At 45.6% G+C, this 12,818-nt stretch overlaps 1 protein-coding gene and 1 non-coding gene across 2 annotated transcripts; both read left to right on the top strand.

Moving 5' to 3' along the window:
- Nucleotides 1-290: 290 nt before the first annotated feature.
- TRNAV-AAC (transfer RNA valine (anticodon AAC)) lies at nucleotides 291-363 on the top strand. The gene has a single exon. It is a non-coding gene; the product is annotated as a tRNA-Val (tRNA).
- Nucleotides 364-552: 189 nt separating this feature from the next.
- On the top strand, nucleotides 553-12,317 carry MYNN (myoneurin). Its single transcript, XM_040074495.2, has 8 exons — nucleotides 553-615; nucleotides 1,256-1,551; nucleotides 3,338-4,143; nucleotides 5,794-5,953; nucleotides 6,552-6,730; nucleotides 6,926-7,009; nucleotides 7,427-7,513; nucleotides 8,613-12,317. The coding sequence occupies exons 2-8, from the start codon at nucleotides 1,286-1,288 to the stop codon at nucleotides 8,879-8,881; spliced, it is 1,851 nt and encodes a 616-aa protein (XP_039930429.1). The 5' UTR covers nucleotides 553-615; nucleotides 1,256-1,285; the 3' UTR covers nucleotides 8,882-12,317.
- Nucleotides 12,318-12,818: the final 501 nt, after the last annotated feature.

Here is a 12,818-nt window from a genome sequence, read left to right as displayed (position 1 = left end):
CCCGCACTGGGGTGACCTGTCTCCGAGGGACAGGAGGCAGGGGAGAAACTGCGGCTCCCGGGGGCGTTTGGTGCTGTCCGTGGGGTGCAGGTCCCGGCTGGGCCCGGGGCTTCGGGAGCAGTGCGGGGCAGGAGGGGACACAGAGGTCGCGAAGGGGACAGCGGGGACAGACAGAGTAGGACAGCGGGGACAGACAGGAAGGGACAGCGGGGACAAACAGAGTGCGACAGCAAGGACAGATGGGGCAGTGCGGGCTTAGATATATAACTGGAAAACCCCTTCCCAGCGGCGTTTCCGTAGTGTAGTGGTTATCACGTTCGCCTAACACGCGAAAGGTCCCCGGTTCGAAACCGGGCGGAAACACCAGCCAAGGTGGTTCCTTTTTTCCCGCTTCCTGCCGGACCGCAGCAGCGCTCTCAGCTCCTGAACACTATTTCCAGAGTTATTTTATTTAAAGCCGCGGCGCGGCCCGGCAGGAATATTTAACCCGTTCTATTCTCCAGTTTCGAGAGCCGCCCCCGGAGCGGAGGCCGGAACTGGCGTCCCGGAAGCGGCGGCGGCGTCACCGGGACATGGCGGCCTGAGCGCAGCGCTCACCCTCTCTCCCCTCCGCAGGTGCGCGGGGGCCGCGGCGCTCGGGCCGGGCAGGGCCGGGGCAGCGCGGGGGGACGCGGGGGCGGCGCGGCCGGGCCGGGCCGGGCGATGCGGGGAGGGCGCTGCGGGCTCCGTCCCGTCCGGCGGCGGGGCCGGGCCGGGGGCGCCGCGGGGTTGCGGGTCCCGCGCCCCGTTCGCTGCCGAGCCGGCCCAAAGCCCCGACCCGAGGCCGCGCCGGCACCGAGTGGGAACCGCTCCGGACCGCCGGTGCCCGGGAGCAGCCAGCCCGCGGGATGAGCGCTGGCCGGTCCGAGCCGCGCTGTCCGAGCCGCGGGCCGCTCCCCGGGGCCCGGGTGTGACACGGTGCGAGCAGTCCCGGGTTTAGCCGGGTTAATCCCGGGGGGGGCCGGGAGCACACGGGCTCTGCCCGCGCCCCCGCGCTTGGAACCGCAGCGCCCCGGCTCGAGCAGCGGCCACCATCTCGCTGTCCCTTGCTGCTGCCAGACTGTCCTGGGCGAGCACGGGCGGGTCCGGACACTGACTGCTCTGTGATCGTTCACTCTGTTAAGGGGGGAAAATGGTGAAGTCTTGCATATAAATTGATTTGTTGTTTTTTTTGTTTTGTTGGTTTGTTTTTTGGTTTTTTTTTTTGCTTTCACAGATCAGAAAGTGTCTGCAGCGCGTTCTCAAGATGCAGTATTCCCATCACTGTGAGCACCTACTGGAGAGGCTGAACAAGCAGCGAGAGGCCGGATTCCTCTGCGACTGCACCGTGGTCATCGGGGAATTCCAGTTCAAAGCACACAGGAATGTGCTTGCCTCCTTCAGCGAGTATTTCGGGGCCTTTTACAGAGACGCATCTGACAACAACGTGGTCTTGGATCAGACTCAAGTGAAAGCTGATGGATTCCAAAAGCTCCTGGAATTTATTTATACAGGAAACTTAAACCTTGACAGGTAATATGCTGTTAAAGGGGAATAGGGAAATGAACTTTGTGGTAAGGCAGAACTGGATTTTTTGTGATAAGGTCTGGAGAAACAAATAGCAGTGGATATGATTAATATTAACATCTTGAAGTTCATCTGTTTGTATGCTTAAAAATACCCCGTGACATCTGAGTGCCACAATAAAGGTGTGTAGTCTGATATTTCACTGATTGATAGTTTCAGTCTCCTGCTATTTCTGTCTGCTTTCGGGGAGATTAAGCATCCTGCCTGATTACCAGGAAAGGGAAGGACAAATGTGTGTCTGGGTTTGAATTACAGTAGTGCTTTTCTTCAGGAGCACACAGGAACTGTGAATGTGCTAGAGACTTAAGTCTGAAGGATGGATGAGAATAGGAACAATTTTAAAAGTCACATTTGTTACAATTTGCAGGATTTGTTACTTAAAATTTTATATTGCATTGCCCAGAAGGAGTCACAGTAAAAGTATTCCCCTCGTTACTGCACTGATTTTGTGCCTGTTGTGCTGCTTCACATACAGTGAGGATGCTTTTTCCTTTGCAGTGCCTTTTTCTCAGTGGAAGAGATTTATCTCTCATGAGGGAGGTGTGGCTGCTTAGAAGTACCAAGTCCAGGATTTTTGCTTCTTTCTCAATGTCTGATGTCAAATGCAGGCTTAAAAACTTTGGTTTTTCTCTACTGAAGTGTGAAATCTCATAGTCAATAATTTAAGTGCACAGATGCAGGATTTTTTTTTTTTTTTTTTTAATTAGCTACAGGCATTAACAGCAGCAGAGCTGAAGTTAGTGATTGGTGCTTTGCCACTTACATATGAGCAGAGCTGTGCAGAGTTCTGATGTCCATCTGGGACTGCAGCAGGAGACTTTCTGGATTTTCTGAGCAGGCGGATCTCTGAAGGAGGAGGAAAGTGAAAGGACCGTTCTTACCCAGACAGAACTATTTGGCTGTAGGTGACTGCGAAGTCTGTTGTCCTCAGAGGTGGTGGATGCATGAGTGACGCCAGGAGGGTGCTCTGAACCCAGCACCCACGCAGTACAAAATTCCGAAGCAGCTGTACTCGTATGGAGAGTAATTGCGGCAAGTTTTTTATTGTTAGAATGAGGTTGTTTACCATGACTCTCTCTTTAAAGTGCTGTAAATCCATAAATGCATTCATGGTATGTGTTGCCACCTTTTCCAGATGATTTTTTCCTAAACCATCAAGGCATGTGTGGGCGGAACTGAAAAACAGAGTGTTGTGGTTTAAATGAGGACTTCCTTGGTGTTACTGGCTTCTGTGTGCAGCTGATACAGAATTAAGGCTGTTCGCAAATCGTTTTATAAAACAAGATTAATACCTGCCACAGAAGTGCTGAGGTGAATGCACTGCTGGTGTATTACCTGAGACTTTGGCCAGAAGGTTTATGGAATGGTATTTTATGTATTTTATTTTCCAGTGTTTTATCCCTTCGTGCTGTTATTTCTGAGCTGTTTGGACCAACAAGCCCAAGTCTGGCCTCATCACCTTACAAACTGACTTTTAACTTGAAATTCTACAAGAGGCATGTAACTAAAATAAAATCCCCAGTTTGAGGGTCTGCAGACCCCATTAGACACGGACCTGCAGTCCAGGAATAATTGACATTTTAGAGCCTCGTGGCACTGCAGCACCGAGAAATTAAATATTGCTGTGTGTTCTCAAAGTTACATTTTCTGACAGTTAATTTGCGATACAGTTGGTGCAGAACAAACGTTTGCTTTGTCCAGAATGTTTCACCCAAGTCTTGTTTCCTTGCAGCTGGAATGTTAAAGAGATTCACCAGGCTGCCGACTATCTCAAAGTAGAAGAAGTGGTCACTAAATGCAAGATCAAGATGGAGGACTTTGCTTTTATTGCTAACCCCTCTTCCACGGAGACATCCAGTATCACTGGGAATGTTGAAATGAACCAGCAGGCTTGCCTCCTGACTCTCCGAGATTACAACAACCGGGAGGAGAAGGAAGGTGCTGCTGCTGCGGAGCTGGTTCAACCACAGGCGAAGAAAGCAGCTTTAGAAAAGAAATCTCCTCAACCCAAAAAGCGCAAGAAGAATTTCAGCCCCCCCAAAAACACGGAGAATAAATCCCTCCAATATCAGAACGAGGTGGCTGAGAACACGTCCTTTGAGATGTTTTTAGATGCAAATAAGCTGGCCACCCACATAACGGAGCAGGCTGCCCAGGGCAGCGATAACTCGGAGCTGCAGCTGGCAGCGGTGGTGGCGAGCGAAACGCTGGCGGCGCAGGATATCCTGGCCCAGAGCGTGGCAGCCAAACAGAAACGGGGCAAGCCTCAGCAGAGCTGTGCCCTGAAGGAGCACTGCATGTCCAACATAGCCAGCGACAAGGGCACTTACCAGCTGGAGAGCTCGGGGGAGGAGCTGGACCAGAAGTTCTCCAAAGCCAAGCCAGTGTGCAACACCTGCGGGAAGGTGTTCTCCGAAGCGAGCAGCCTCCGTCGGCACATGAGGATACACAAAGGGGTGAAGCCCTACGTGTGCCAGCTCTGTGGGAAGGCCTTCACCCAGTGCAATCAGTTGAAAACACATGTAAGGACTCACACAGGTAAGCCACTGGCCGTGTCTCATGGGCTGTGGTGGCCTGGGATCGCGCACAGCTCGGGAGTGTAGGACTAGAAAGATTCTGACTTCATCCTCCTGAAATTTTGTCTGCTGTCGCTGTGCATGCAGGGGTAGACCCAGTATCCTGATAACGTGAAATGTTTCAGCATTTTTCAGTACAAAATCATAGTTTCAGTAGCTGGAGAGGACTTTATTAGTCTGAACATCTTGATTTCTGGATGCTTTCTCTGGTTTCTCTGCTTACTAAATGCCAATTCCTGCAAAACCAGCACACTTAGCAGAGCTGGCTGTCCTTTAGCTCTGCGAAGCGGTGGAGTGGCCAAAAACAACTGTCAGTAGAGCATGAAAAACAAGCTGTACTTGATTTGAGAATTTCTCTTGCTTTTTTTTAAACTTCAAAACATAATATATGTTTGAGAACAAGAGTGTGGAAAATATTCAGTCTTATGACTTGTTCAATAGGGTCTTCAAAAAAGGTTGGCTGAATTACTACAACATTAGGGATTTTATTTCTTAGGCGTGCAGCTGAAATGTGTGTTGGTGTTATGATCTCTGCATTCAGTAACATCACCAGGAGTTTGTGTCATATCAGGCATGCGAGAGAAACCACTTAGGAACACTTAAACGTTTTAATCCAGCATGTCTGACTTAAAAAGAGGATGCACAACGAATTGCTGGGGCCTGGGAAGATGCAGGGGAGAAGTCCTGTGCTTGTCTTTCCATGTGTTCTATATGTTGGAAAGCTCTGAGCAGAGGTCACAATTTTTCCAGGAAGCTGTGAAAATGTAGGATGTGTTCTCTCTCCTGTAACTGCAGGAGAACACCTTGCTTCTCCTGTGACCTAGGGAGAGAGTATGAAATTCTGTCAGCCAGGGTCTGACCAAAGATTCACACACGAGGCGGGGCTTGACTGCAGAATTCAGGGACAGTGCTGGTAGGAATGCCCACTGTACTTTGTACCTCTGAGGGTATTGTCCTGGGAATTTTTGCAAGAGTGGGGAGAGAATTCCGTGATGTTTGTTGCTCAGTGGCATGCTAGGTGTCTAATACTTTTACTTTTGAAGTTTTAATGTACAATACTTACTCATGAGGTTTGGTTGTGGGCTGCCAGAGTGGCAGAGAAAGGCATTTTTATGCTTTCTAGGACTGCACAAGCCCTTACAGGACAGTTCACCACTAAGGGAATGTGAATAGTCAGAGAAGTACCTGTACCATTCTGCAGCAGACACTAATGGGAAATTAGGGAGCACTATACTGTAAGTTGAAGACCTATTGCTGTTGGACAAGCAAGAAAAAGCAGATGATTTGTTCATTTTAAATGTTCAGAATGATGAATAGGCATAACCAGCAAAGAGTCTGAAACTGTAGTGGCAGCATTCTTAAAATAATGTGGAGAAGCTGGCACTATTAAAAACATTACTACTTTTTTTTACCCAAACATAATGTGTTAAAAAAATAGTCCTATTATCCTCTGTGTTCTAGCACGTTCCACTTCCATGGACTGATTACGGGATTTTCCAAGATGTTATTTGTAAGAGGCATTAGAACAGACACCTGAGCTTTGGTCAGGTCATGGATTGCAAAGCTTTCTTATGTAAATACAGAGAGCACTGAGGATGTTGTTTTTCACCAGGGGAGAAGCCATACAAGTGTGAACTGTGTGACAAAGGCTTTGCCCAAAAGTGCCAGCTGGTGTTCCACAGCCGGATGCACCATGGAGAGGAGAAGCCTTACAAATGTGATGTCTGCAACCTGCAGTTTGCAACCTCGAGCAACCTGAAGATCCACGCCAGGTAGGCACAAGTGGGATCCTGGGTTTATTTAAGCTTATCCTTGGGTTTATTTAAACAGAAACGTTTACTCCAGTGTGAGTAAGAGTTACAAATGAATGTCATTTCTACTCTACTTGTGGGACTTCTCTCACAGTGCCTAACAGAATAATTGCATGGGTATACTTGCTCATTAAGGACGAGATTTGTGCTGGGTGAATGTACAGCCTGAGTCTGGTATCCTTGTTTTAAGCTGCTTGTAGCACCAGAGAGGAGCGAGTTCTGTGGTGGGAAGCAAGAGAACTTCTCACTGCCATCTGCATGAGGCTTTTGGCAGGAGCAGGAATGATATTCCTGTGTTAGGAGTCATCATCTTGCATCTCGGTACCCTAAAGCGCAAAGCACGCCGAGTCCCCGTGGCGCATGTGTCCTGTGCAGAGTCTGTGTTTCGGTTCAGCTGCCGTGGAAATCACGGATGTGCCGATCCCGGAGGGACCAGGACCTGCGAGCTCCCTCCAAACTCAGCTGTTAGCTGTGTGCTGTAGAGCCTGGCAGGAGGAGCAGGGGACAGAGGCCGGTCTCTCAGGCCTGGCTGCTGCTGACGGGGGTGCTGTCCTTGCAGGAAGCACAGCGGGGAGAAGCCGTACGTGTGCGACCGCTGCGGGCAGCGCTTTGCCCAGGCCAGCACGCTGACGTACCACGTGCGGCGGCACACCGGGGAGAAGCCCTACGTCTGTGACAGCTGCGGCAAAGCCTTCGCCGTGTCCAGCTCGCTCATCACCCACTCCCGCAAGCACACAGGTACGGGGCGCTGCGGGGCAGGGACCCAGAAATCCGCGCTGGGAGCTGGCATCCAGCTCCTTTCTCGTGTTGTTTTCCCTTCGATTCCAGTTTTGGGAGCGCTTTCTCTCACTGGGCATTGTTTCGTTTTGATTTGGTCTTACTGTGTATTCTGGTTTATGTATTGAAATAACAACGTGCTTGTGTTTCCTTTAGGAGAGAAGCCATATATCTGTGGCATTTGTGAAAAGAGTTTTATTTCCTCTGGAGAGCTCAATAAACACTTTCGGTCCCATACAGGTCAGTTTTCAGACAAGCTGCTTCCTGCACCGTAAATTTTAACTTACTTTTACTCTTTTGCTTTTAAAATACGCTGTATTGGTCTGTACTTGGAAGTAGAGCAGTTTCTTAATTTATGTATCCCTTGGATAACATAATGTAAAGAAAACATTCATTAATTTCTTTAATTGCCTTCAGAGCATTATCTGTGCCACAGCGTAGGCGTTGATGTATGATCGAGGCTTTACTTAAAATGTCTGGGTCCTCTTGCTTTGTTTAAAAATATTATTCTGGAGATAGTTTTATACTAATAGAGACACAGACAAAATAAGTCTGTTCTGTTTCAAAGTAGAACATTGAAATCTGTTATCCTGTGTCTCTAACTGTATTTTTTTTCAACATCAAGATTGTTCTCACTGCCAAACCAATTTTTTTCAGGTGAAAGACCATTTATCTGTGAAATGTGTGGAAATTCCTACACAGATATAAAAAACCTTAAGAAGCACAAAACAAAAGTTCACACAGGTGAGTTCCTTGTGCGAAGAAATGTTAAGAAACCACATCAGCTCTTTTGCCTTCCATGCAGAATAAATATTTTTGCTCATCCCGGTTTAAAATATCCAGCCTTGTTGAACACTGGCTCCATCCTCCTTGTCCTCTGTCCATCCTCGTTTTTGACCATAAATCCCTTGCCTGTGTCATAGGGAAGAGGGAATAAATGATGTCTGTGTACATCTGGATCAGGAGGAAGAGCGTGAGGAGATGAACCATGTGCAGAGACAGCGTGGAATTTAGGAAAAGACCCAGCGCAGCAGGAAGCCAGTGGTGAGGGCAGGGCTGCACTGAGTGTGGAGAGGGCCTGGCAGAGCTGGAGGGGTGATCTGGGAGAGCTGCCAAGGCAGGCCAGCTCTCGTGGAGAGACAGCAGGCAGCCAGGAGTGCCTCAGCACTGAAATAACAGACTTTGGAGCATGCTTCGGTAGAGGAAGGGTCAGATATCCAATGTGGCTTAATCAGAGAGCCATCCAAGAGCAGTGGCTGGCTGCATTCCAGCAGGAAGACAGCAAGGAACCCACTAACAGGGTTTCAGTGAAGAATAGAAAGTAATTTTTCAAGTGACTGGATAAAATCTGTAGTATGTCTGGCTGGAGTGGAGTTAAGAAATGTCTTGCAAAGAGGTTTACAGACAAATGATATTTTGTATGCTGCTGTTTCAGTTAAATGAGGATGCTTGGGTGTGGCTCTGATTCTGAGACTTTCTGGGGTGGAAAATCTCAAGGAAACTTTCATGATTACATTTTCTCCAAAGATCCTTTGTTCACTGTGATGTTAAGGGTTTGTTATCTTCTGTACCACGCCAAGTAGAGATCAGGTTGGAATGCATCATCCCTCAGCTGTCACCCTACAAGCAGCAGCAGATGTGATTCCAGTGCTTACACTGTACTTACAGCTGGCCTGGCTTTGCAGCACATGGAAGCACCAACATCCATCTGCACAGGCAGCCTGTGACACACCGGGTGTTGGCTCTGACAGTCATTGGAAAGGGAATTTGCAGAATCTGTGCACCAGCTTTTGAACATTTCTTTCTGGGTTTTTGTTTGTTTGTTTGTTTGTTTGTTTTACAGGACCTGAAACTTCCCCTGATTCTGCTGCACTTGATAATTCTTTCAATGAACAAGAATCCATTCAGAGTCAGAAAAGTCCTTTGTCAGAGTCCATAGATGTGAAACCCTCTGAGATGTCCTTAGCACTTCCTCTCCCCATTGGGACTGAAGACCATCAGATGCTGCTCCCTGTGACAGGGAGCCAGTCCCCTTCATCAGAAACATTATTGAGATCTGCTGTGACTGGATATTCAGAACCTCAGTTTATTTTCCTGCAGCAGTTGTACTGACAGAGCAGTGCAGAGCCATCCAGGTAGTTTGGTAGTGACCTTGGAAATGTTTGGTAAAATGAATGCAATCAAACCACCAGTCATGCTCTCCAAATTGGACATGTTCGTTGTTTTCCTCTGTGTAAAGACACCTGTAAGGGCATTTCCATTGTGCAGTGCTGAATTGTGCTAATCTACAAGCAGATTTCTATTTGTGGTTAACACTGATTTCCAGGAGATGATTCTGGCAACACCTGCCTTAAGAATTCTCTGTTACATGTGTTAATGTGCTTTGGAGTTCTCTTCCCGTGTTCCTGTTGATTTGATGTGTCACAATGTCGTCTGTGAACAGATATTTTAAGCCATATTTGATAGTTCAGTTCAGATTAACCCAGAGGCATAGGGAAGAATCATAATTTGGATGTATTAGCCTGCACTCCAGGGTGCCAGAATGGTCCATGATGAAGGCAGGTCAGTGCTCTGCTGAGCTGCTTGCATACATTTGCTGCTGGCTGCCAGAAGTGCCATCTTCAGGTGGAGCCTGACCAGAGGGAAAGGTTTGGGTGTATTTTCCTGACAAGAAGAGTAAAGGAGGGTTAACTTTTGTCTGAAATGTAGCAAGTGGGAGGGTCCTAATGGCATGGATACTCCTGGGTCTTCTTTCCAACAAATTGCCTTTGCTTGTTTGGAGTGAATCCAGCATTGTTGTAGCTTGTCCGAGATTTATTTTTCACATCCCTAAAACGCCCTGGGTTTGGCACAAATAGCAACAGAAAGAGAGCTGGGACATGCATGTTGTAGATGAGGCGAAAACATGCAGTGAGTTAATTAGTGAGGCATGAATCAGAGCTTCATTATCCTTCTTTTTTGCTGTAGTGCTGCTTCTTGTGCTAGAAAGGAGGTACAAAAGAGGAAATAAATCCCACCCTTCACTGTGAAAACAATAAGTGAACACTACATGAGGAGGCATTAAAGAATAATACAACGGAGCAGACTGATATTCTTCCAGGCAAGGTTTTCTTAGAGTTTGACTGATTTAATTGAAGTTTTTGGTATTGCTTTACCTCTCATGTCACTTGTCCACAGTAACTGCACAAAACTGGTACCTAGCAGGGCCCAGGTAAAGACAGGCTTTAGTACTAGACAAGAAATATTTAAAAAGCAACATTTTAACGTTTTGGTAGCGTCATAAAGGACTAGGTGACAATAGAAGTACTTTTCTACTCCATTTTGCCAGTTTGTGCCGTTAACAGTTGTAAGCATTATTTATATAATCATCAAACAGTAATGAAACAGTCATGATACTGTACCAACAATGCATTTAAAGCTGTCCTTTGTTGGTTATTTCCTTGGTGCTAGCAGTTATTTCCACCGATGCCTTGTGTCCAGACGCTGATAAATAGAAGAGCATAGAAGATACCTCTTAACTGATTCCATTCTACATGGAGTAATAATTAATCTGCACCTTAATTAAACAGACTTGTGAAAAATTTCTTGAAGGATTTCATTTAAAGAGTCTGAAAATGGTCCCTTGACTCCTGAGTGTGACTATAATTTTTTTCTCTCTTCCTACGTATTTGTATTTGTAAAGTAATAGACCTTTTGCTGCTTTGTGTTGATCATTTTAGTATGGGGCATGTCTGTAACCTGCTACTTGGTCACATTTTGTGCTTTGATATAAGGTAGGCTTGCTGATGAAGCCTACCATGGCCAGCAGGAGTACAGCCATGTTCACCAGGAACATCCCAAATGCAGGAATCTCTCACACTGTCCCTACTGGAGCTAATTATTGCAGGGCCTTTAATTTCTCTGCTTGTCTATCCCACAACATTTATGAACAGCTAATGTTCATAATGTTGGCAAAAGACAAAAGATAAAGTTCTCTGGTATTTTCTTTTTGGCGTTTCCCTTTGTCTCCCCTCTTGTTTCTTTCAGCTTCTGTTGTTGGTGTAGCCCCTGAGGATTCCTCAGCCTTGCCATTTAAGACTGAAGAACCACAAAATCAGGATCTTTACTGTGTGTAGCTTGTACAAAGCGTCCTCTTTGCTGTCTCTCTCCGAAAGTAGAGCAGAAATCTTGGTACAGACATAGGTTTAATCATGAATACTGAGAAAGAAAACACCGTACAAGTGATAACTTGCATATTTAAACAGCTTTGGAAGACAAACTAACGATATGCTGCTGGTACTGGAGGAAAAGCAGCTCAGGATAAAGATATCCAGGATAAATGACCAGGAGAGAGAACAGCCCTGGAGAGAAACCTAAACAATAACTACATTCCTACGTAGAAAATGCATTCCATGACAGTGTTTGTTTGGACTGGTTTTATATTTCTAAAATTATAGCTTATTACTGTATTCTTAGATTTCAGACTTTTTAAAAAAATACAGTGCTTAGATTTATACGGGATTTGTTTAGATACTTATAACAGTAACAGTTGCTTTATTAGTCATTTAGTTTTCTTTATAGACAAGAAGATATTCATTATTTTTTACAAGACAACAATTTTAACCTTTCTTAATAGAATACACAGGCTTGTAGTTTTGTCTTGGAGCAATAATTTAGTGACCTGCACTCTTGAGTCCCCATCTGAGAATCTTGATTTTTATCCTCATCTTTTGTGAAGATATCTCAGCTGCTGAGGTATAATTCCTGTATTCATTTACTAGAATATAGATTTTAAATAAATAAATATATATAAATATATATATATATATATTTGTAGGTGTGTTCAGGCTGTAGGTCTGGACTGTACCTTTTGCCAGTAGATGCATGGAAATCAGCTGCACATGTAAGTCCTAGGCTTAAGGGTTCATTTTGAAGTGCAAGGCTTATAACAGTATTGGTAATTTCTGTAAGGGATTAATAGGGGAGAGCATGGAATCGTTTTAGGCATGTGTCCTTGCAAAAGAAAAGAAGGAATTTCAATAATTCTATTAAGAGTAATACAAAGAACATGACATGTTTTGTCACGCTGCTGTTTCAGTCAATTTGGCACTGAAGCTGGTGTGAGTTTTGCCTGAATAGCTTATCTGCATCTCTCAATCTCTGAATTGACTGTTTGGAAGTACTTAGGTGAGAATAGCTCTTTGTGTCACATTGACTTCTAAATTAGTGCCTCTAAATGGGCACAAAGCATGACAACCTTTCTGAAATCATGTGCTACAAAACAATTTTCAAGTACAGACAAGTCCCACATGAAGGATTTCAGGGCTGTGATTCCGGAGAGGCTCAATAAACCTTGCAGAACTAAGTTCAGATAAGAACTAATAACTGATTTTTTTTGGTTAAATTATTTTTAAAGTTTCTGTCATGTATATACAATTTTTCCTCTGTTATTTGTACATACCTCAACTCTCAATTTTATAATCCCCTGGGAAAAGGAGGGAGTTGTACATATTTAGCCTGAAGTGTTTTATGTTAGACTTTAATAAACTTGTTTTATAATTTTCCCTCACCTTGTGTCTCCTGTTTATAACTGCAAGGGGTAGTGACAAAAGCAGGGGGGAACCAGTCAGACACAACCCCTGTCACCACCCTGGCACGAGGACCGTGGGGGCCCCTGGAGCACACAGTAGGATTTGGGGGACCTCTGCTGCACCTCTGCCCTGCTGGATCAGTCACTTGCCTTCATTTCCCCCCCTAAAACTAGAGGGGAAAATGCTGCCTTTCAGCAAGGTATAGTGAGGTCTAAAAGCTGAGAAAACGGTTTTCAGAGCAGGATTATGCTTGCTTTAGCTTCTTAATAAGTGAGAAGAACATGGCAAAAAAAAAAAAAAATCTAGCCTCTGTAAATTCTCTCATTCCAAAGAACACAAGATGCATCTAAGAATTTCAAGGTCAGAGGAAGGAAGAAATAAAAGTCTCTAGCACAGGCTTCTAAGCAATGGAGGGGTTTAGTTTGCAGGAAGCTGTATACAAAATTTGGTAGTAATTACTCTGCAGGCCTTTCTTACTA

Source organism: Hirundo rustica, chromosome 10, assembly GCF_015227805.2.
Source record: "Hirundo rustica isolate bHirRus1 chromosome 10, bHirRus1.pri.v3, whole genome shotgun sequence".
In the NCBI taxonomy this organism is placed as follows: Eukaryota; Metazoa; Chordata; class Aves; order Passeriformes; family Hirundinidae; genus Hirundo; species Hirundo rustica.
The sequence above is the reverse complement of the archived record's forward strand: the minus strand, read 5'-3'. Positions and strand labels throughout refer to the sequence as shown.

Bases quoted from the DNA above. Each gene is read 5' to 3' on its own strand.
- MYNN (XM_040074495.2), top strand. From the start codon at position 1,286: ATGCAGTATTCCCATCACTGTGAGCACCTACTGGAGAGGCTGAACAAG. The intron at 6,731-6,925 runs GTACGGGGCGCT...TGTTTCCTTTAG, and splicing joins CCACTCCCGCAAGCACACAG to GAGAGAAGCCATATATCTGT. The intron at 7,010-7,426 runs GTCAGTTTTCAG...AATTTTTTTCAG, and splicing joins ACACTTTCGGTCCCATACAG to GTGAAAGACCATTTATCTGT.